Genomic DNA, 21,396 nt, shown 5'->3' with positions numbered 1-21,396 from the left:
GAAGTAAACAAATAATGTGTTGGCAATATTGGTGGCCTCCTTTGGCACCTTCAACAAGTGCATGTTTCTCATTCTCAAATTTTGGCTACCACCTGCAAGCTTCTGTAACTCTTCCTAACCAAACTGACTAATGCATGAAATGAGGATAATGTATTTTATTGTTTTTTTTTTTTTTTTTATTTCTGCATTGCAGTTAATGTTCAATAAAATGATCAAGTGCCATTAACTGCAATTTGCTATGAAGTGTCACAACAAGTAGAAACTTTTTTTTTAACATTAATAAAGTTACTCATTCATATGAAATATGAATGTGTTTAAATGGTTGCATGGGTTAGGGAATTTAAACTAAAGTGTTAGAGAAGTAAATTAAAGTGTTAAATGATTCCCAACAGGGTTTTAGTTTTTATTAACTGCTCATTTGTACAAAATACATATGCATTCCACTCATTTTTGCAAATTTAACATTGATTCATCATGAACAAATGTAACATTGATTCATCATGAACAAATGTAACATTGATTCATCATGTACAAATTTAACTTTTATATAATGTTTTACACCTTGCATTACACCCCTTCCATGTTAAAGCCCTTTTTAAACTGCAAAGCAATTGCCAATGATTAAAACAACTAGGGTAGACATAAATTAGTCTGTAATCAAGTCATAAAGGAAGTTAGGCAAACTAAGGCAGATTATGAGAAGTCTTTGGCAAAGAATGCAAAGAACCACAGAAAAAAACTTCTATGCTTATATTAACAGTAGAAGGAAGGGGTTGAATCACATTGGGTCACTTGATTTCTATGGGTTAATTTGTCTGCAATCCTGCTCAGGTTGTGGACAAACAGAATAGGTTTTTACATCTACATTCATAATAATAATAATCATACTGCACTGAATGTGGTGCAGGATAAAGTCACACGTGTTCTGCCCTTAAGCAGAGGGTTGTTGTTGTTGTTGTTGTTTGGTTTTTAGGAGCATTAGCAACTAAGGCCATATTGCTCCAGGATATGCGGTGGTCATTCCTTAACCTTTCCGCATCCTCCGTATTTGGTGGTGACGGGCTCGAACCCCGGTCTAATCAAGAAGCGTGTGCTACGCACTGCTGCTCCTTCCCACCTGGCTACGGAGGCGCCTAAGCAGAGGGTGTCAATTCGAAAAGCCAGAGACTGTCTCTCAAGGAAGACAGTGGAGCAAGTGGCACTACTGATCACCAAGGAAGGAAGAAAATGCCAACACATGAAGTGGAGCATCAAAATGAAGATGTTCATCATGTGAACATACTACAAAATAACCAAGCTAGAGAGTAATATGACAATGTACAGGTTGAGATTACATACCAAGTGGTTGGAACGATTCTTGGATATTCAGGTCACCGAATAGTGGACCAAATAAGGACCATTATCGCAAAGAACCTGGTAGCTCCTGCAATCTTGGAAAAAATCAAGCAGAATGGGAGCAATCAACTACAAAGAACAAAGAATATGGTCAATACAGAACCAGTGGAGGAAGAAAATACTGCTGCTGAACCAGACGAGGATGAGCAGAGCAAGAAGAAATACAACCCACAACAGCTGAAGTGGAAAGAGACGAGGTCACAATATCCAGAATAGAAGATAAATGGAAAAAGGCCCTAACAGAATTCGAAGGAATGAACCCCACAAAGAGCATGTGATAGCAGAGGCCCAATAGATCCCTGTGGAGAGCCACAGGCCACCTCAAATGGCAAATAATACTACATTACCTTGACAACAATGGTGCAACACTGGAGGCCATCCACACAGCCGTATATTGTGCTGCCACAGCAGCCAGTAGGATTAATGGAAGAGAAATGAGAGATCAGCAGAGAATAACCGAACACAGAAGATAGAAGAATTAAGGGTAGGCCAATTGACCCAGTACCAATGGGGTAATAGGAATAAGAAATTGATTGGAAAAGTGAAGAGCATCCTTAAGAGAGACAGTGGCAACAGCAAACATGAGAACAAAAATCAGAAAATAGGAGAATACAGCCACTCCCCAACTTAAGGGTTGTGTTCCACAGAACTCTACATAAGTCGGAATTTCCCTAAATGCTTATGCAGCACTCACAACTATGCACATTAAATCTGATTGAAGCAAAAAAGAAATGTTCAACAAACCTGTATATAGAATTATTTATTCAATTTTTTTATCTCATGCACAGGAAAAATTACAAAAGTGTACAAAATTACAAAAAGAGAGAGGAGACAGGCATAACATCAGCAAGTTTTACCTTTCAAGCATCGTTGCCAGAATTAACTCTCCAGTTGATAAGCACACCGCTGCAGAAGTTGAGGGCTGTGGAGATTTAGAAGGGGTTTTTTCCCAACACATCATAAAATTTCTCTGCAGTTGCAGAATCGGCACTGGCGACTTCACCGCATACTTTAATGTTTTGGAAACTAGTGTGATGCTTGAACCTATTAAACTACCCATTGCTTGCCACGAACTTTGTTTGGAGTTTGCCGTACTTATCCTTAATATCTTCATAAATACTTCTTGCTTTTTCTTGAATGGCCATTGGACTCAGGGGCACTTGCTTCTGAATCTGATTTTGCATCCATATTATTAATAGCTTTTCCATCTTCGATATAGCACCTGAATGCTGTTTTGTGATCACTGTTCATTTTAAATGCATTGCTCCTTTAACATGTTCTTTTATACATGCACTATCCCTTAAAATAGTATTCACTGTTGAAGCAATGAGACCTAATTCTGTGCAACAGATGACAAACTTTGCCCTTCTTTGTAATTCTTAATTAATCATCTTCATTTCTAAATCAGATTTGTTTTGTTTCCTAGTGCTGCCAGCACTTGCACTTTCCGTTGGTCCCTTTCCCTTCACCATTGTAATAAGTTAATAGGAATGAAGAGAAGATTCTGAAAATTTTTTTATGTTTTTTATATGATTGAAGTTTTCAGTGAAGGGGAACTCATTTCACCATAATACTGTAATGTAAAAACCCAAAGAATTCCAGTTATCGGTATCACAAATGTAATAAGATCAAGTTTACTACCCATTTATAATAGATTGTGCTAACAGAAAAGCCCAATAAACCAGAAAGTGCAAATTGTTTTATGGTAGTGACCCTCCAGAAATGTGTTTTAGAAAATTATCACAAAGGCGTTCAAAATTTTTTGCTCATGGGTTTTTATGGAAGTTGCCAGTGTTGGGCACTGCTATTGTCAATCTGATAGCTAGCCTTTACCTTCTTGTCCACAATGGCTATGTCCAGTCTGCTGTGCAGGATTGTCTTATCCATTATAATGGCACAGTCCCGGTACACTTGTACTGGGCCTGTGCCATAATAATGGCACAGTCGGGGTTCATACTTGTAGTATGGTACACTTTCTTTGATCAACTAGCATTTCCTTCTAGCTTCTGATGTAATATCCTAGCTATCTGGTCATATCTATGAGTGTACTCAGTCTGGGTGATCACCTTGCATCTCGCAATGATGTGTTGGATCATTTCTGAGGCCAGGTGTCATTGTTGACATGTGTCATCTGACACTCTGAGCTCCTTGGCGATGTATTTTCTATAATTTCTGGCATTGATTACCTGGTCTTGGATGGCGAGCACAAATCCTTCAGTCTCGGGGGAAGAGTGTCCCACTCGTGAGCCATGCATTGGAAGCAATTTTATCTATGTGATCTTGATGGAGGTCATTGTAGTGTCTTCTTTGCCCATCTTTCTAGCTTCATTTGCACCATCTGGGCAGGAGGGGACTCCTCACTTAGGTTTGAGTAGTGTATACCACTTGTCTGTCTTCCTTATGGCCTGGTAGATTTCTGCTGTGTGTTTCTGGAAGTAATCCTTCAGGTTAGCAATCGCTGTTTTCTGTTGCTCTATCAAGTCTATAAGGCCCCTTCTTCCTCCTTCTTTCCGAGCTATTGTCAGTCTCTCCAAGGCTGACTTCGGGTGGTGTTGGTGGCTCTTTGTCATCATTGTCCTTGTCTTTCTCATAATATCCTCCAGCTCAGTGTAAGTTCAATCTATGATCCTGAAGGAGTATGTTAGCACTGGGACTGCATAGGTGTTTAGCATTAGTAAAGGCACATGATGCAGGAAAGCAAGCTTATATAGCATCAGCCAAAAAAAAAAACCCTTATTTCACCCATCCACTCACTCCAAATGTTTGTCAAGTTCTGCCTTGAATCTATTTAAGCTATAAACTTCTTCAACAACAGATGGAAGTTTGTTCTACCAATCAACCACCCACTGGCTAAAGTCAAACTTACGCACATCTATCCTACAACCATCTTTCCTCAATTTGGATTTATGCCCTCTCAGACGATTATTCTGAGCAAGAGGAAGAATCCCATCCGCATTGAGTATGCTCAAACCATTCAAGGCTTTATACACCTCAATCAGATCACCTCGTAGGTGCCTAGTCTCCAGTTTATGGTTTTAACCGTGTTCCCTCCAAATTGGGACATTGCTCCTCGACATGTGACTATATTTCCTGAATGCTATCCATCCAAAATTTATTCTTCTCTTGACTTCCACCATTTATCATTATTACAGCTAATGACGTATTAGCTGTAATAAGTCATTAAACCACGAATCCACCTTTTCAATTATTGCTCCTTCAATGATTATACACCTTTCTGTGTCATACTTGTTTATCATTACTTTTGTTTTAGCCATATTCATCTTTAGTCTAAAATCCTTACTAACTCTGCATAACTGATTAAGATTTTCCTTTAATTCTTTGGGATCATGGCTTATGATCACAATGTCATCCGCAAATCATAAATGGTTTATGATTCATATCGACTCCTTTCTGCGACCAGTCCAATCTTCTGAAAGTTTCTTCAAGGGCAGCAGTAAACAACTTTGAAGATATGTCTCCTTGTCGAACTCCTTTCACAATTTTAAATTCAGCCTTACTATTATTAATAATGCTTATAACTTGATTTCTCTTCATTATTACCTGTTAATTTTTTTTTCTGACCAGCAGTACTAAAAGAAGTGTAAAAATAAAATAGGATGTTCATATCATCAGTAGTTATTTTTAAAATAAAGTTTTCCATAACATCATTCCATTTCATTTTTGGCTTCCCTTATTATTCCTCATGAAGATTCTTCCTTTGTGCTCATTATAACAGAGTAAAAAAGTGAATTCGAAAGTAAGTTTCTGTGAATGGTTATTTGTATCGGTCTACTATAATAACATGACACATTTTAAAATACAAGAATCCATTTAGAAGAACTTTATTTAATTAAAATGGGCTCCTTTCCTTTTCCTTTCATTATTCTTTTATTCCATCGTTCCTTCCTTTAATTTATCTTTTCTTTTACTGTTCCTTCTATTATTCTTGTTTTCAAAATAATTTCACTCTGTATTTTGAGATAACGTCTGTATGGCTGCATTCTTACATCTATTGGATGACAACTATTTGATGTTAGGTCAAACGGTAGGTATTTGATACTTTCGGTGATATCAGATGTTATCAGTCACATAATATGTAATCAGAGACAATGTCTGGTTTAATTTATGAATTATTATAAGCAGTAGTGTCTAGTCATTCTGAGCTCTTTGATTAGTGGATTATTTGTTATTTTTTTTAACCTAATAAAAAGAATTTGAGGAATATCCTCTTGGCTTCTTTTGATGCCAATTGATGGCAATGGATGGAAAAATAAGCAGCTAACCAAACACCACTTACTTTCATTACTGGCTCTTACTAAGAAGATATTACATGTTAAAAATCTTGGTGTAAATTTGTTTTTTTTTTTTTTTTTTTTATGTAATTTCATCTTTTCTCCTATCTGTGGAAAAAATTTCTCTAACAGAAATCTTGACAATCATAACATAACCCCTGCTGTTGATAATGGTCTACTGTACTGCCTTTTGCCAATATTTGTCTATATGTATCCAGAACACAACTCTGATGAATATGCATGTATAATAATGGATCTATTCTTTTAGGTGGTGATTATTTATGACTGCTTCAGGTACAGAATTCCACTTCAACCACTACTGAGTGTTGAAAGAATTTTAGTATACAAATTTAGTAAAGCAGTAAATGGAAGTAAAAAAAATCTCAAAATATATACAGAAAATAAAATAAAATAAAACTAAATTTCTAAAAATGCATTTAATGAATAGTGTTCTTAACATTATGGAATGCTTACATTAATTGCAAGGTAATCGCTCTTATGCCATTTAATATGGGATTCTTCGGGAAATTTGTAATATTCTGGATCAGGAAACATTTGGAACATAGGAAAACCTGGATGTCCACTGAGGTTTCTTAATTTATAAACATTATCCATGATAAATCCAAAATGTAATTCGATAGCATCATGATCATTTGGAAAGGTAAGTTTCTGGAATGGCACAGCTGGACTTTTACATTTCATTTTAGTTGCTGAATCCACATGGCATAGCTGAAATACAAATTATTGATAAAGCATTATCTGCAAGCACATGTTGTCAATTATCATCTTTATCAGATCAGAATACCAAACAAAATATGTACATTTACTTTTAATTAGAGAACTCTCAACATGCAGGAAAACATAAAAAAAGACAAAGAAAAAACATCTTACACCTGTGTATTCGTGTCCATCAACAACTACATATATCTTTGGATCCTGAATAACATTCAAATTTTTTCCCTCTACATCAATAGTAGTTCCGCCACTATTTCATGAAATAAAACATACGAAAAGAAAAGAAAATTAACACATATTATAAACAATAACATATTACCATCAGTCACATGAAAAGAAACAAAAATTAACGTATTATAAATAATAACACATTACCAATAATGACACTATTTTATTTTATTTTATTGTATGTATGAATGTGTGATTTCTGTTTAGCCATAATTGTTGGATTTTGCTATACTTTAAGGCTACACCAATTATTTGCCTTTTCAATTAAACTTATTTAATATAACTAACTAAACAATTTGTTATGTGAAAATGCTATGTGGTTTAGAGGTTGGGAAAAAAGTATAGTTTCATAATGTTATGACAATCTTAAATAGTAAAACTTGTTTATAATGTTCTGTTTATACTAATTTCTGATAAACCATAGGTGCCTAATTTTATTAAGTGGATATTGGTTGGGAAACAGTATCAAAGGCAAAGAGTTTGACAAAGTTCAAAACAGAAATAATTTTTGTCTGCGAGGAATCTATTTATATTCTGGCACAACCTCAGTGGTTGTGCCAGAATATAAACAGATGGGAAAAGATGAGATGTGAGAACAAACAAATGAGAGAAGCTTTAGATTTATTCATTTTGACAATGAATGCAATTGTTAACAATAGAGGGGTCCCTTTGGATAATAATGTCTTTGATTATCAATATTTTGATTCATGGTGCACCTCTCATATGATCCCATCTGATTAACGATGTCAGTCATCGGTAATGGCTAAAAATGATGACCACATGGTCAACATTTCTAGCCAATCAAAACACTAAAGGCCCCATGTTCATTTTTGGCCAATCACATTTATCAATGCTTGGACTCCATTTCTTTTTATGTATTTTTCCTTTTCAGTGCAAACATCCCTCTGTGATTTTCATAATTTTGATGTGGAAACATTTATCTCTTTCTGATTTTTGAATTTTTTGCAATATTACAAAGTTATTAAATTAAATCAAAAGTAATAGCCCAAAAAATGAGTGTAAAAGAAAAGCAGGAAATCAGTTTCTGTGTATACAAAGCAAGAAATTATTTAAAGACATGAAAATGGTGTTAAAGTAGGTGTACTTGTAATTGATTATGGCCTCAAGCAATCCATGATTTTGATAATGATTAAACAAAAGGACACATTTAAAACAGTGAAAGTGATGGAGATTCTACCAGAGTTTTCAAAGGAAGAAATTAAAAGTAGAAATGGGAAAAACTATTAACACTTTAGATTCACAAAAAACAATTGAAAGGTTAATCTGTGAGTATTCAATTTATTTGTGACAGGCCTAAAAGCTATTTAAGATGACTTAAAATGTAATGCTTCTCAATCACCTGTTTCAATTTTGGAGACTTGGAACTAGTAAAGGATAGTTTAAGAATTTTAAAATGAGATCTGAAGTTAAAAGTATAGCTAGGCATGATAAAGCTGCAAGTGCAGATAAAGAGGAGGCAGACAAACTTAAGGCTGTTTTGTGAGCTGAGAGAAGAGCAATGTGGTTGAGGCTGGCCTCTTTTGAAAGATGCCAAAGAGAGCCTATGTAACCAAGGATGGAGTTGCTCTTGCCAAGGCAAAAAGCTTAAGAGGGACAGGTTAACCTTGTTGCTTGGTGCTAATGGTTCTTGTGACTTTAAATTAAAGCCCATGGTTATGTATCACTCTGAAAATCAGGTATTCGAGCTACAAAAGATTATCATAGTAGAACCACAGAGCTACTGAAATTCCAACAGCAAAGCATGGATCACGCAGATATTTATTTAATGGGCAGCTAAAATTTTTTATCCTGCTATGAAATGGTACCTGATCACTAACACACTGCCATTGAAGCCTCTGCTGCTTTTGGAAAGCACCTGGCCCTGACCCTGAATTTTCTGCTTCTTTGGAATGCAAATTTGATTTCAATAAAGTGATATGTCTGCCAGCCAACACCATTTCTTTGATCCAGCCTGTGGATCAACAATGATAGTTAACTTGAAGGTGTTCAGGAAATGCAGTGAAGAAATGTTAAGTAATAATAGCAACACTGAATGAATTTTGTAAGACAAAGTTCAGCATCCTGGATGCTCTAAGAAACAATGTTGCAGCAAGAAAAGAAGTCTCGATTCACCACCTGGATGCTGCTTGGAAACTGCATTAGCCAGCTGCTCAGAAAGATTTTGAGGGCTTTAAAGATCAGACTAATATATGATCAAGAAATTCTCTCTCTCTTGGTCAATGTATGGGACTTGAGTAGGACAAATAATGAAGACTTGGTTCAGTTTCATGAAAGAGAGCACACTACTGAAGACCCACAACGGTTGGAGTCTATGATTGAATACAAGAGAGGAGAGAACAGGATGATCATACAGTGGTCAGAAAAACTGTATATCATTCGAACCAGGTGAAGAGATTGGCTGCAAGATATCTCTCCATAGCACAAACAGAGTTTGTGAATTACCAACGTGTCAATTCATAAACTGTTTGCTCTATGTAAGGATGTCTTGCAACAATGTTAGCATAAATATTTATTTACTATTATGAAATTCTCCAATGCTGTATAGTACAGTATTATAGAATAAGCTTTTTCCTTACAAGAAAGTTCAACTTCTATTGGAAGAGATTAAGCCTTTAATGTGTATTTCACATACTTGATTAATGATAATTTTGGTTTACAGTTGTTTTTTGGAACCAGTTACCAATTATGATCATTACTCAAGGGAACACTGTATTTAGCAGTCATGTGAGCTTGAAACATGGTCCATTCATATTTCCAAGGACATGGTTGGAGGGGGGGGGAAGATTTTTTTTTTTTTTTTTTTTTGTAAAATATAATGAATGCAATAAGATAATTAATGCGTCAATCTGAGAAACCTGGAATAAGGATGCAAGAAAAATTTAAGCAATCTCAGAAAGATCTGAAAAACCAGAAATAACAAATCTAAAATTGTCTTATCTTTCATTTATATAAAATATGAAGCAAAATTACAGTGAAAGTTTGAAAGTTTTGATGACTAATTCTCATAGAGTGGACTGAGAGATAAGAAGGAGCATTGTACATTAATTAGTGATGGGCATAATCAAATTATTAACACAGTAGAGCATCGATAATCCGAACTAATTGTGACCGGGGATAGTTCAGATTTTTGAACTCATTAAAAATACTGTCTGGAGACTAAAAAAAAAAAAGGCTTTAATAAGTTTAGAAATAAAGAGATTAAGTTGTACTTATGTATTTTTAATCATAGATAACAAAACAAATGGAACTTTTAACCACAATAACACATTTATAGGCCTTTCATGAAAATAATCACTTATTTTTTGTTGCACCATTTTCGAACTTCATTTCTTTGCTGCCAGAGCTCTCTCTTTTCAGCAAGAGTAGTTGAGTTGGACAGCATTCAGTTTGTTGTTTGTACCAAGCCATTACAGTCTCTAGTGTGGCGAATGTCTCAGCATGCGTAGGCCCAGTGTTGCATAATTTTTTTCGTCATTGTCTTCATCCATGGATCTCCTGAAAATAATTTTCAGGAGCTCCAGTTTCTTTCACATTCACAGTTTCGTTTTCATTTAAAACAGGAAACCCTGTAGCATAAATATCATTTTCCAGCCATACTCTTGCATAACCTTCATTGCAATCTTCAAACCCAGGGATCGACTGAAACAAGTTGATCAGTTGCTCATTCAGTATTTGTCCGTCACCTTCAGTTCGATTCTGCTCATCTCCTATGGTTTCTTCTACAATGGGTCACAGTTTTTTCTAAGCATTTTTCAGCAAGTGATTCCCATGCATCAGCTAAAATGTAGCAGCAGCTATCCTTGAGACTCAGCTTTTTTGAAAAAGCTATGATGCTTTCTTTGCTGTTTTCTGCTAAAAGTAAAAGATGCAAGACTAGTTTTTTGTAGATCTTCTTCAACTTTTCAATGACTCCCAAGTCCATCAGTTGGAGGAGTGAGGAAACATTTAGTGGAAGAAGCATGACCTTGAATCTGTCATCTATTTTTGTTTAATTTTTCCATTGAAGGATGCGATGCCATGTTGTCTAGGATAAGCAAGACCTTGCCCACCTTCTCGATTACGATATTTCTTGACATTCAGGAAAAATGGTTGGTAAAGTAATCAGTAAACACTTCTGAGTTCATTTAGCCTTGGTGGCTGATGCTCCTAAAACCCCAACACAACTTCAATTCAACTGAGTTCATCCATGCATTTTTTTGCAATTTATAACTTACAGGGAGGCAGGAGACATTTTTAAAACAATGGGGTTTCTTTGATTTTCTTATCAACATCAATGGAAAAGCGAGATACAAGAGATTTTTGAGGCAGCAACTTCCAGTTTATTCCAGTCTCGCCAGCATTGTATATGTCATCTTTGATTAGGAATATCCTTCACTTTCCATAAGATTGATAAACTTTTTTTTAAATGATTCCGCTGCAGCAAAATCACAAGATAAAATTTCCCCTTCAATATTAAGTTCTCTAATACTGTGCCATGATTTAAAGTTTTTTTAGCCAGCCTGTACTGGCTTTAAAATATGAAGGATCACCTAATTTTTTTTTGAAATCCAGTGCCTTTTCACGCAATGAAGTTCCAGATATGGGTTCTCCTAAACTTCATCTCTGTGTGAACCACAAATAAACAGCATCTTTGAGGGATGGGTCATGAGCTGTTCTCATTGCTTTTCTTTTTTTTTTGCACCATCATCTTAATCAAGTTTTGATGCGAACTTTAAAATTTTTCCTTGCTGTTTTAATGTCTGTTATGGTTGACTTTCCAACCACATAAAACTTTTCTAATGAAGACCCGTTTCTCCCTTTGAAAGCCTGTTTAAAATCTCACAAACTTCGATTCAATTGGTAAAAATTTCTGCTTCCTTTTAAAAGAAGAAGATGCCATAACTACAGTACAGTAAAATAAAACTCTGTAAATAAATATTCAGAATCTTCTCTTCATTTTAAATCCAGTGGTGTACTGGAGCCACTTGCACAGGCTCGCATGAGCTGATTGTTAATTAAATTTTCAAGAATTTTGCTAGTCAGTAGTTAAACTGACAATGGCAATAAACTGTAGAGCAGCACACACATTTCAATCCACAATGGCTAGCAGCCATTGTGGATTGAAGTGTGTGCTGTGCTCTTTGTTATTGATTCACGCTTATCTTTATTTAATGTTTTGATTTTACAACCCCCAAAAAAATGTCAGTGAACAGAAATATCAATCGCATAGTGTGTTGAATAACAGATTACAAAATGTTGTATTTAGTTAGTACTGTATGTATATTAATTAAGCTATGTATTCAAGCATAAATTTATTTTTCTTTTGCTAACCTGTGGATAATAAAAGTAAAAAAAGTAAAGTAAACTGCAGCAATTATCAACCTACTGCAGGATGGAAGCCTCCTCAACAATTTATGTTGAAGGAAATGGACCATAATCTGCCATGCTTGTCCAGTGTGGGTTGGCATCGACTGTATTTAGCAGTCAGGGGCTTGTACCCAGGTCTACTCAAAGAGCATGTGCTACTGCACTTCTACTCCTGACCACTTAGCTATGGAGGCCATCTGTGGATAACATTCTTCCAATTTTCATGTACCATTTAATTTTGTTAATTGGTAAGGTGCAAATTTGTGCTTTATATCTTCATTTTTATAGCCTGTGGATAACATTCCTCCAATTTTCGCTTATTAGAATTGCCATTTGATAGAATCAAAATTCAATTTGCAAACGTGTTCACAATAACGGGTGCTTACTACAATTATTTTATGGCACAAGCATAAAAATAAATAAAATAAAATAAATGCTGGCTCATTCGGATTATTGATGTTTGGCTTTTCAATGCTCTAATGTAATTGATTATTTCAGTAATTGAAATAATTGATTATGCAAATCATTTGACAAATTATGCAAATTTATTATGCAAATCATTTGACAAATTATGCAAATTGTTATGCAAATCATTCAACAAACAATCAAAAAAGTTAAAAATAAGGAAAAGTGGAAATAACATTATCAAAGGAAACAGAGGAAATAATATTATTAAAACTAAAACTTATGCCCCTTGTCCAATCCCCCCCCCTCTCTCTCTCTCTCTGTTCCCTCTTCTCAATTCATATCTGTCAAATTTTTGATCATGAATGTCTGTTTTATTTACTAAAAATCAATAATCGATTATGGAAATGTGATAACCGATTATTTTTAAAATAGGCCATATTTGATTATGCCCATCATTACATACTGTGGCATTTTTCTTAACGTTAATATATTAGGAAAGGCACAACAAATAGCAATAATAATAGACACAGCAATTCCTCATAATGTGACAAATGCATTCCTAAACATTGGCATGTAAAGCAAAAATGCATTAAGTGAAAATATAATTGGTTGGCATTAATTTCCTCCCTGAAATAATTTTGACATATTCTCATAGGAAATATGTTCAAAAACTCAGATATATGCTTAAAAAGGTCATATCACCCTCAGTTTTCAAATATCGTCAGCTAACGACCAAAAACCAAGACCTGTAGTTGGTTAAAGCATCTCTTTCTGAGCCCTCTAGAAACCTCTACCATTATATGAGTTTTTGAACATATGAGTGGGTATATATACACCAAGCAAGCATTTTCATATTTAAAAAAATGTATGTGTTTCAGAGGGTGAGGGGTGAACAAAGTGAATAGGTGTTTCAGTGAATTAGTGTTGTGTGCACAAGTGTAGATTGTGAACTATGTTTAAATTAGAAATAAAAATCTACAATTTTTTAATTGTGTTCTTATGTGCATGTACCTCAACTGTACACAAAATATGTTGCTTTCTTGCTGAAATAAGCCTGATAGCTTTTGCTACATTTGCAGAGAAGTGGTATTAAAACTGCAGAAGAAGCCAAATGTCACACATTTCGGAGAAAAACCTATGAACTCTAGTTTGGATGTAAGGTCAGATATCAAGATAAAGTACGGGCTCCAAAGATTTTCTGTATCTCATGTTCAAGGATATTAACAAGCTGGCTTAGAGGTAGTCATAAATCAATGCCTTTTGCTGTTTTGGTGATATGGTGGGAACCTCAAGACAAAATAAACGATTGTTACTTTTGCATGACTAATATTTGTGGTTTTTATGGAAAATCCAAGCATACAGTAGAGTATCCCAACATACCTTCTGCTCTAAGGCCAATTCTTCACAATGATACAATGCCAGTGCCAAAGCCACCAGAAACTTATAGACTTGACGCTGATTCAGGATCAGAAAAGGAGTATCCAGAAGATGCAGAACTCAGAACGAGTACAGATCCAGACTTTTCAACTCTTGATACTGCAAAGCCACATCTAATTACTTATGCAGAATTGAATGATTTGGTCAGAGATTTGGACCTCTCCAAAACCAAGGATCACAGCTTCAGCAATGAAATCTTGAAAACGGTGTCAAGGTGTCTTTTTATAGGAAGAAGCAATCTAATATAATGACCTATTACTCCATGGATGGTGCTTTAGTTTATTGTAACAATATCCAGGAATTAATGAAAGACATACATCTGGAGCACATCCCAAGCAGTGGAGGCTTTTCATTGATTCATTCAAGGTCAGTTTGAAAGCAGTTTTACTCCATAATGCAGGGCTGGTGGAACATGGTAAGCCTGATAAGCAGGGCATAGAGGTGCCAATGCTGGGGGCAGCGAAATTCAAAATTTTTATTATAATAATATTTAATAAAAGTATCTCAAGGGCACCAAATACATTTCTGCTTAGGGAGGCCAAAAACCCTAGGGCTGCATCTGCCATAATGGAATAAGTATCCATCTATACCATTACCCATGCAGTTCACATGAAGGAAACTTAAAGAACCTACAGGTTCTTTTGCAAAAAATAAGCTATCAAGAATACAAATGGAATATCTGTGCTGACCTAAAAGTGGTAGAATTAGTATTAGTAATGGCTACATGGTGCAAGGAAGCCTATGGCTTATGCTGCACCATCCAAAAAATAAATAAATAAAAAATAATAATAAGAAGAAAATAACAAAAAATACATAAAATAAAATAATAACAATAACAGCAAATTAATGATAATAAAAAGAAAATTTAAAAAAATAATAATAATAAAAATTAATAAGAGAAAAGGAAATGGACAACCTATATATTTCCCTCCTCCCTTAGGTAATTATCCAGCTGACCTTTGAATTTCCCCAGACTGTCAGCCTCTACCACCCGTGTAGGTAATTTATTCCAGTAATTTATAACTCACTGGCTAAAATAAAACTTCCTAAACAGCTATCCCCATAACTTTAAATTATGGCCCCTAGTTCTAGAAACATTTATAACTATGAAAATTTCATCATTCATTTTACTTATGCCTTTCAGAGCCTCAAACACCTAAATCAAGACTCCTCTAAAGTGCCAAGTTTCCAAGCTCTGCAACCCACATATTCGAAGTCTTTCCTCATATGGACGCCCTTTTGCCGATCTCACCTGGCGAGTTACCCGTCTTTGGACCCTTTCAAGAAGAACAATGTCTTTCTTTAGATGCAGTCTCCATACTTGAACACAGTATTTCAAGTGTGGTCTAACAATAGCTTTATATAATGGGATTATGATGTCCTTATCTCTACTAGCAATTGTTCAATAAATCATCGATAGGACACCATGGGCCCTCCTTGCAACCAGTCTACAATGCTTGGAGAACTTCATATCTGACTATATTGTAATACCAAAGTCCCTTTCCTCCACTACCGGCTTTAGTTCAACTCCACCAAGTGTATAAGTTATTTTGGGGTTACTGTTTCTCAGGTGCAATACCTTACACTTTGTGCTGAATTAAACCATAGCTGCCATTTTTCTGACTATCTCTGAAGTCTATCTAGGTCATTCTGAAGAAGCTCTGCTTGGCGGCAATCAATAACTACTCTACCAATCTTTACATCATCTGCAAATTTAGACATCATGCCCTCTATCCCTTCATTGATGTCATTTATGAAAATCAAAAACAACAATGGTCTTAATACTGATCCTTGGGGAATCCCACTTCTTACATCAACCTAATCTGAGGAATAACCATTTATCACAACCCTCTGCCTCCTGCCCTGAAGCCACCCTGCTATCCATCTAAAGATTTTCCCTGTGATTCCAACCTGTTCCAACTTAAAAAGTAACCGTCATGTGGGACTGAGTCAAATGCTTTCCTGAAATTCAAAAAACAACGTTGAAATTATTCCTTAAGTCCAGCTCTTGAGTGACCCTGTCAAAACAGCTAACCAGATTAGTTAAAAATGATTTTCCCTTTACAAAACCATGCTGAGTATCCTTCAGAATTCCATTTCTAAGTGATCCTATATTCCACCCTTGATCATAATCTCCATGATTTTCCCTACTACTGACGAAGTTAGACTAACCGGCCAGTAATTTCTGACTTCCCTCTTAGAACTGCCTTTATGTATTGGAGATACATAAGGCACTTTTCCAATCCAACGGAATCACTCCAGAGTCCAGTGATGCTCTCATAATTAGCCTCAATGGTTCAATGCACTCACTTGCCACCTCCCTTAAGATTATAGGGTAAATTCTATCAATCCCAGGAGCCTTACTGGCCTGTATGCTCGAAAGTTTTTTCATTAAATAAACGGGTGAAATTTCAATATCATTAATTACATTTTTTCCAACTTCACTCCCATAATTTCTCATTGACATGAAGGGTTTTTCTTCTGTAAATATTGATGCAAAGAATTCCTTATCCCACTTCTTTGCTTTCTTTGCCAGCAATTTCTTATAATCTGCCTTTGCCAGCCTAACCTTTTCAGTGGCATTATTACAGATCAATTTGCAACTATTATAGGCTTCAGTACTTTTTATTGCTCTGTAACTTTTCCATGCCATCTTTTCCTGCTTAAGTAATTTGGCAACTTCATTATTCATCTAACTTGGAATCCTCCTTGTGGAGTATTTTTTTAATGGTATATAAGCATTCAAGGCTTCTGTGATTAATGTTTTAAAGATATACGATACTTAAATTCATGGTAGCTTTGCTTACTGAGTTGCAAGGTGGATACACTAAATACTGCTGCTTTTTATGTGAGTGGGGCAGCCGAGGGAAGGATTGCCACTACAGGGTAAAAAAAATGGCCAGACCAGAATAATATAGCACAACCTCCTTTAGTGGATGGAAGTCAAAAATCTATTTACCTCCATTGCACATCAAGCTAGGTTTGATAAAAATATTTGTGGAAGCGATGGACAAAAATAGGAGAAGGGTTTTCTTGTCGGCACAAGCTTCCTTGAATCAGTAAGGACAAGATAAAAGAGGGAATTTTTGTGGGTCCTCAAATCACAATGCTATTCCATGATGAGGAATTCACTAAAAAAATAAATACAGAAATAGGAGCCTGGAAGACATTCAAAAATGTCTGCTGGAACTTTTTAGACAATGAGGAATCACAAAATTAGTGAAATTGTGGATGAGCTAATTTTAGCGTACAGAGAGTTCAGATGCAACATTTCATTAAAACTTCATTTCTTACATTCCCATTTAGTCTTTTTCCTGTAAACTTGAGAGTGGTCTCTGATGAACATGATGCAAGGTTTCAAGATATTTCTCAAATGGAAAAAAAGGTACCAGTGCAAATACATTGGCAGACTACTGTTGGAATCTTGCATGGGAGAGTGAATGGGTGAAATGAGAAGCAGGTGTGCTTTTTTTTCTTTTTTTTTTTTTTTTGGCTGATGATCATGTGCACTTGCTAATGAAATAATGAATGAATGACATGAATAGACTATTATAAAAGGCAAAAAATTAAAAAATAAGTTTTGTTATCAGATAAACATTTCTGTAAATAGAATAAGGTTAATAGAACCACTGTTCAATATTTAGTACTGTATGTAACATTTTCTTAAAATATATGAAATATTTTTTTACCGGAAGCTTAGTTTTTGACTTTAATCCCTTCTCCCTTAAAATTGGGGTATTACAGCAATATGGTTGCCATATTTGAATTCAGCAACATCAAATATACAAGAATCACCCTGAATTTTAATAGAGAGTGAAAAAAGAAAAAGATTTTTTTGCTGACCAGTGTAATTTACCAATAATAAATAATATAAAAGTTGACAGTGATATCCCAGCCTGGAATTTTATAATAGTATATATTATTTTTTTAAATACATTGTTCAAAATAGAGGTATAACTTTGATTTGTTCCCTTGCCCTCTAGAAGAGCTTAATCTCTCATATATTTGAGCTCATTTAAGCCCATAGAACCATCAAATTATTGGGTTTTGACAGTATAGCAAAACCAATAAATTTACAATTGTGAATTTTTTTTACAGATGTGAATTTTTTTTTTTTAAATGTTAATATTTGGGAGACTGGGGGAGAATGGTTATTTTTGGGTACATATGTATATATCCTTCATGGTGTTTAGAGCAGAGAGAGAGAGAGAAGAAAATAAGAGCATAGAGAATATACTGTAAAATAAAATGCATTTAATATTTATTTATCTAACACACAATATACAATTTGTTTGTTTGTTTGTTTGTTTCTTTGCTCTTGGATATTTTTTGTGCATTTCTCTAAATAGGCCTACAAGGCTGGGACAATTCATATTGAACAATTTAGACTTTACACCAGCCGGTATTCAAATAAACAAATTCCAATCCTGCAACTAAAACACTTTATTTACAATAAAATAAAATAAAATACGAGCATATAAAATGAAATGAAATAAAATAAAACTGATGTGATTTAATTTACAATAAAATATAAAAATATAAAATATGATGATAAAAGCGATAAAAACAATTAATAAAATACCGTAACAACTGTAGCTTTCTGAGATAGCGATCTCCTTTCTCAACAGCATATTTCTGCTGTGTGGCACATCCTTAAATAGCAGATCCACGGCACTCGTCACATGGTTCCTCGGGAGTAAGGCCGGAATTTCCCATTTATGCACCGGAAACGGAAATGGCTCGGGAGCATGCTAGCTGAAACCGTTCATCTCGCCCAAGAACCACGGTTTCCAAGAGGGGATGTAAACGTACACCCTTGTCTCTATTAATGGAATTGCTAGCTGCCCCAATACGTAAACTCTCAAGCCATTTATGGTCCCAGAACTCCTGTGCATGATCTGTGATGACAGCATCCTCCGGAGAGATTTGATGTTACTTCTCCCAAAAATGTTCTGCCACGGCAGACTTCCCATAATTTGCGGACTTTATCGCATTCATATGCTCCCCCAGACGGTCTTTCAGTTGTCGCCCCGTCTCACCTACATAACACACCCCACAATCCGGGCATTTAATCTCGTATACCACCCCACTGTTGGCTTCTTTCGTTATGGGGTCTTTGACACAAGATATCACTGTGTACAACCTCCGTCCCAGGAGTTGCACACAGCATATCTGACACCCCCGAATTACTCGTGCAATTGGTCTGAAAGGCCCGGATAGTAGGGAATGTATGCAGTGCTCACAGGGGCAAATGGCTCAGTATGGGTGGTTGTTGTTGTTGTTATTTGGTTTTTAGGAGCATTAGCAACTAAGGCCATATTGCTCCAGGATATGCGGTGGTCATTCCCTGACTTTTCCGCATCCTCCGTATTTGGTGGTGACGGGTTCGAACCCCGGTCTAATCAAGAAGGGTGTGCTAGGCACTGCTGCTCCTTCCCACCTGGCTACGGAGGCGCCAGTATGGGTGGACTCCGCTCCTCTAATAATTCTATCCAACACCCTCTGGGGGTAGCCGCATTTCTTGAGGTCTGCCGTGACACGAATAATTTCATTATCTCTGTCCTCGGAGGTGCTACAGTGGGACCACACCCTATCTACTAAAGCCTTGACAACACTACCCTTGTGTTGGCTGGCTTGTGCGGAGGTATAATGAGTATATTGACCTCGGCTTTCTAAACACCTTGGTCTTGAGCCTACAACCATCCATAATAACCAACACATCAAGGAATGGTAGGGTTCCCTCTGCTTCCACCTCCGAAGTAAATTTAACAAAAGGGGAGAAGCTATTAAGTACATCAAGTATCTGATTCTCCCTCCCCTTTTGTATAATGGTGAATGTGTCATCAACAAATCTTTTCCATTTATGCATGGGAAATTCCAAACCCTCAAAAATTCAAACTTCCAACTCTTCCATAGCTAAGTTAGCCACTATGGCACTAATGGGGTTGTTTGTTATTTGGTTTTTAGGAACATTAGCAACTAAGGCCATATTGCTCCAGGATATGCGGTGGTCATTCCCTGACCTTTCCGCATCCTCTGTCGGTCTAATCAAGAAGCATGCGCTACACACTGCTGCTCCTTCCCACCTGGCTACGGAGGTGCCTTGGCACTAATGGGGGAACCCATGGCTGTGCCATGGATCTGCTTATACATGACATCTTGGAAAACCATGGTGGTACTGGATAAACAGAACTCCACACCCTCACAAATATCATTAACACTAAGAGGAGACCTAGTACTTAACAAAACATCCTTTTCTAATGCATTCTGACACACTGGACTCCGAATTTAATAGGGATACAAGTAAACAATGATGTAACATCAAAAGAAATCATAATCTCGTCTTCTGGTATAAGTCTGTCCTTTTATAAAATCCACAAACTCTTTGCTTTTCTTGATAACCAAGTTGGAAAGTCCTACTATGGGTGCGATCAACTTGGCTAGGTACCTTGATAGAGCATACATGGGACTATTTACAAATGATACAATTGGCCTGAGTGGTACACCCACTTTATGTATCTTGGGGAGCCCGTAGAATCTGGGTAAGCGGCATCCAGCAGCATGTAATGACCAATATACCTCCTTAGATATCCATCCTGACTTGTGCCAATGCTGTATAAGGTTATTCACTTGTCGTTCCACACTAATCAACGGATTTCTATGGACAACTTTGTACGTAGCAGTATCTTGCAATAATTCCAAAGCTTCATTAAAATATTGCTCCTTGTCTAAAATAACTGTGGCTCTACCCTTGTCTGCGGGTGGGTAAGACTATGATTTCATTGTCTTGTTTAAGTTCCCTCAAAGCCCTTTTTTGACTAGTACTAAGGTTGGAGGGGGCCGACTTGGCCTGGCTTAGGATAGCTGTAGTTCTAATGCGTACCTCATCAGCCTGGATTGCTAGTAACTTATAAATGGCTCTCTCGATGCCCATAGCTATTTCTGCAATGGGAGGTTTGTTGGGCATCAGAGCAAACCCCCTCCTGTTCCTTAGTTAGCCGCTTTCTACTGAGATTACCAATAAAATTAGTATTAACATGGTCATGTGTAATCACTGTCTCCTCTAATAATCTATTAAATTTGCTGATTTGCCTCTGTTTATACACATCTGAAACCTTAGCTGTTTTCTCCAAGACTAATTTCATTACCAATGATCGATGTGATCGATGTGTTATGTAGGTGAGACGAGGCGACGACTGAAAGACCGTCTGGGGGAGCATATGAATGCAATAAAGTCTGCAAATTATGGGAAATCTGCCGTGGCAGAACATTTTTGGGAGGAAACAACATCAAATCTCCCCGGAGGATGCTGTCATCACGGATCATACACAGGGGTTCTGGGACCGTAAATGACTTGAGAGTTTACGTATTGGGGCAGCTAGCAATTCCATTAATAGAGACAAGGGTATATGTTTACATCCCCTCTTGGAAACCGTGGTTCTTGGGCGAGATGAACGGTTTCAGCTAGCGCGCTCCCGAGCCATTTCCGGTTCCAGTGCATAAATGGGAAATTCTGGCCTTACTCCCGAGGAAC

General features: G+C 36.3%; 1 protein-coding gene across 1 annotated transcript in view; it reads right to left on the bottom strand.

Annotated features, from left to right (window-relative positions):
• Nucleotides 1-21,396, bottom strand: part of LOC150080683 (plexin-A2-like) — a 221,690-nt gene that overhangs the window by 14,548 nt on the left and 185,746 nt on the right. Inside the window, exons 18-19 of the mRNA XM_090381092.1 lie at nt 6,579-6,672; nt 6,162-6,416 (exon numbers count right to left, since the gene is read on the bottom strand). Of these exons, the coding sequence (XP_090237218.1) occupies nt 6,162-6,416; nt 6,579-6,672 (349 nt within the window). The remainder of the gene's footprint in view (nt 1-6,161; nt 6,417-6,578; nt 6,673-21,396) is intronic.

Source organism: Mastigoproctus giganteus, chromosome 9 (genome assembly GCF_048544385.1).
Source record: "Mastigoproctus giganteus isolate SK-2022 chromosome 9, ASM4854438v1, whole genome shotgun sequence".
NCBI lineage: Eukaryota > Metazoa > Arthropoda > Arachnida > Uropygi > Thelyphonidae > Mastigoproctus > Mastigoproctus giganteus.
The sequence above is the reverse complement of the archived record's forward strand: the minus strand, read 5'-3'. Positions and strand labels throughout refer to the sequence as shown.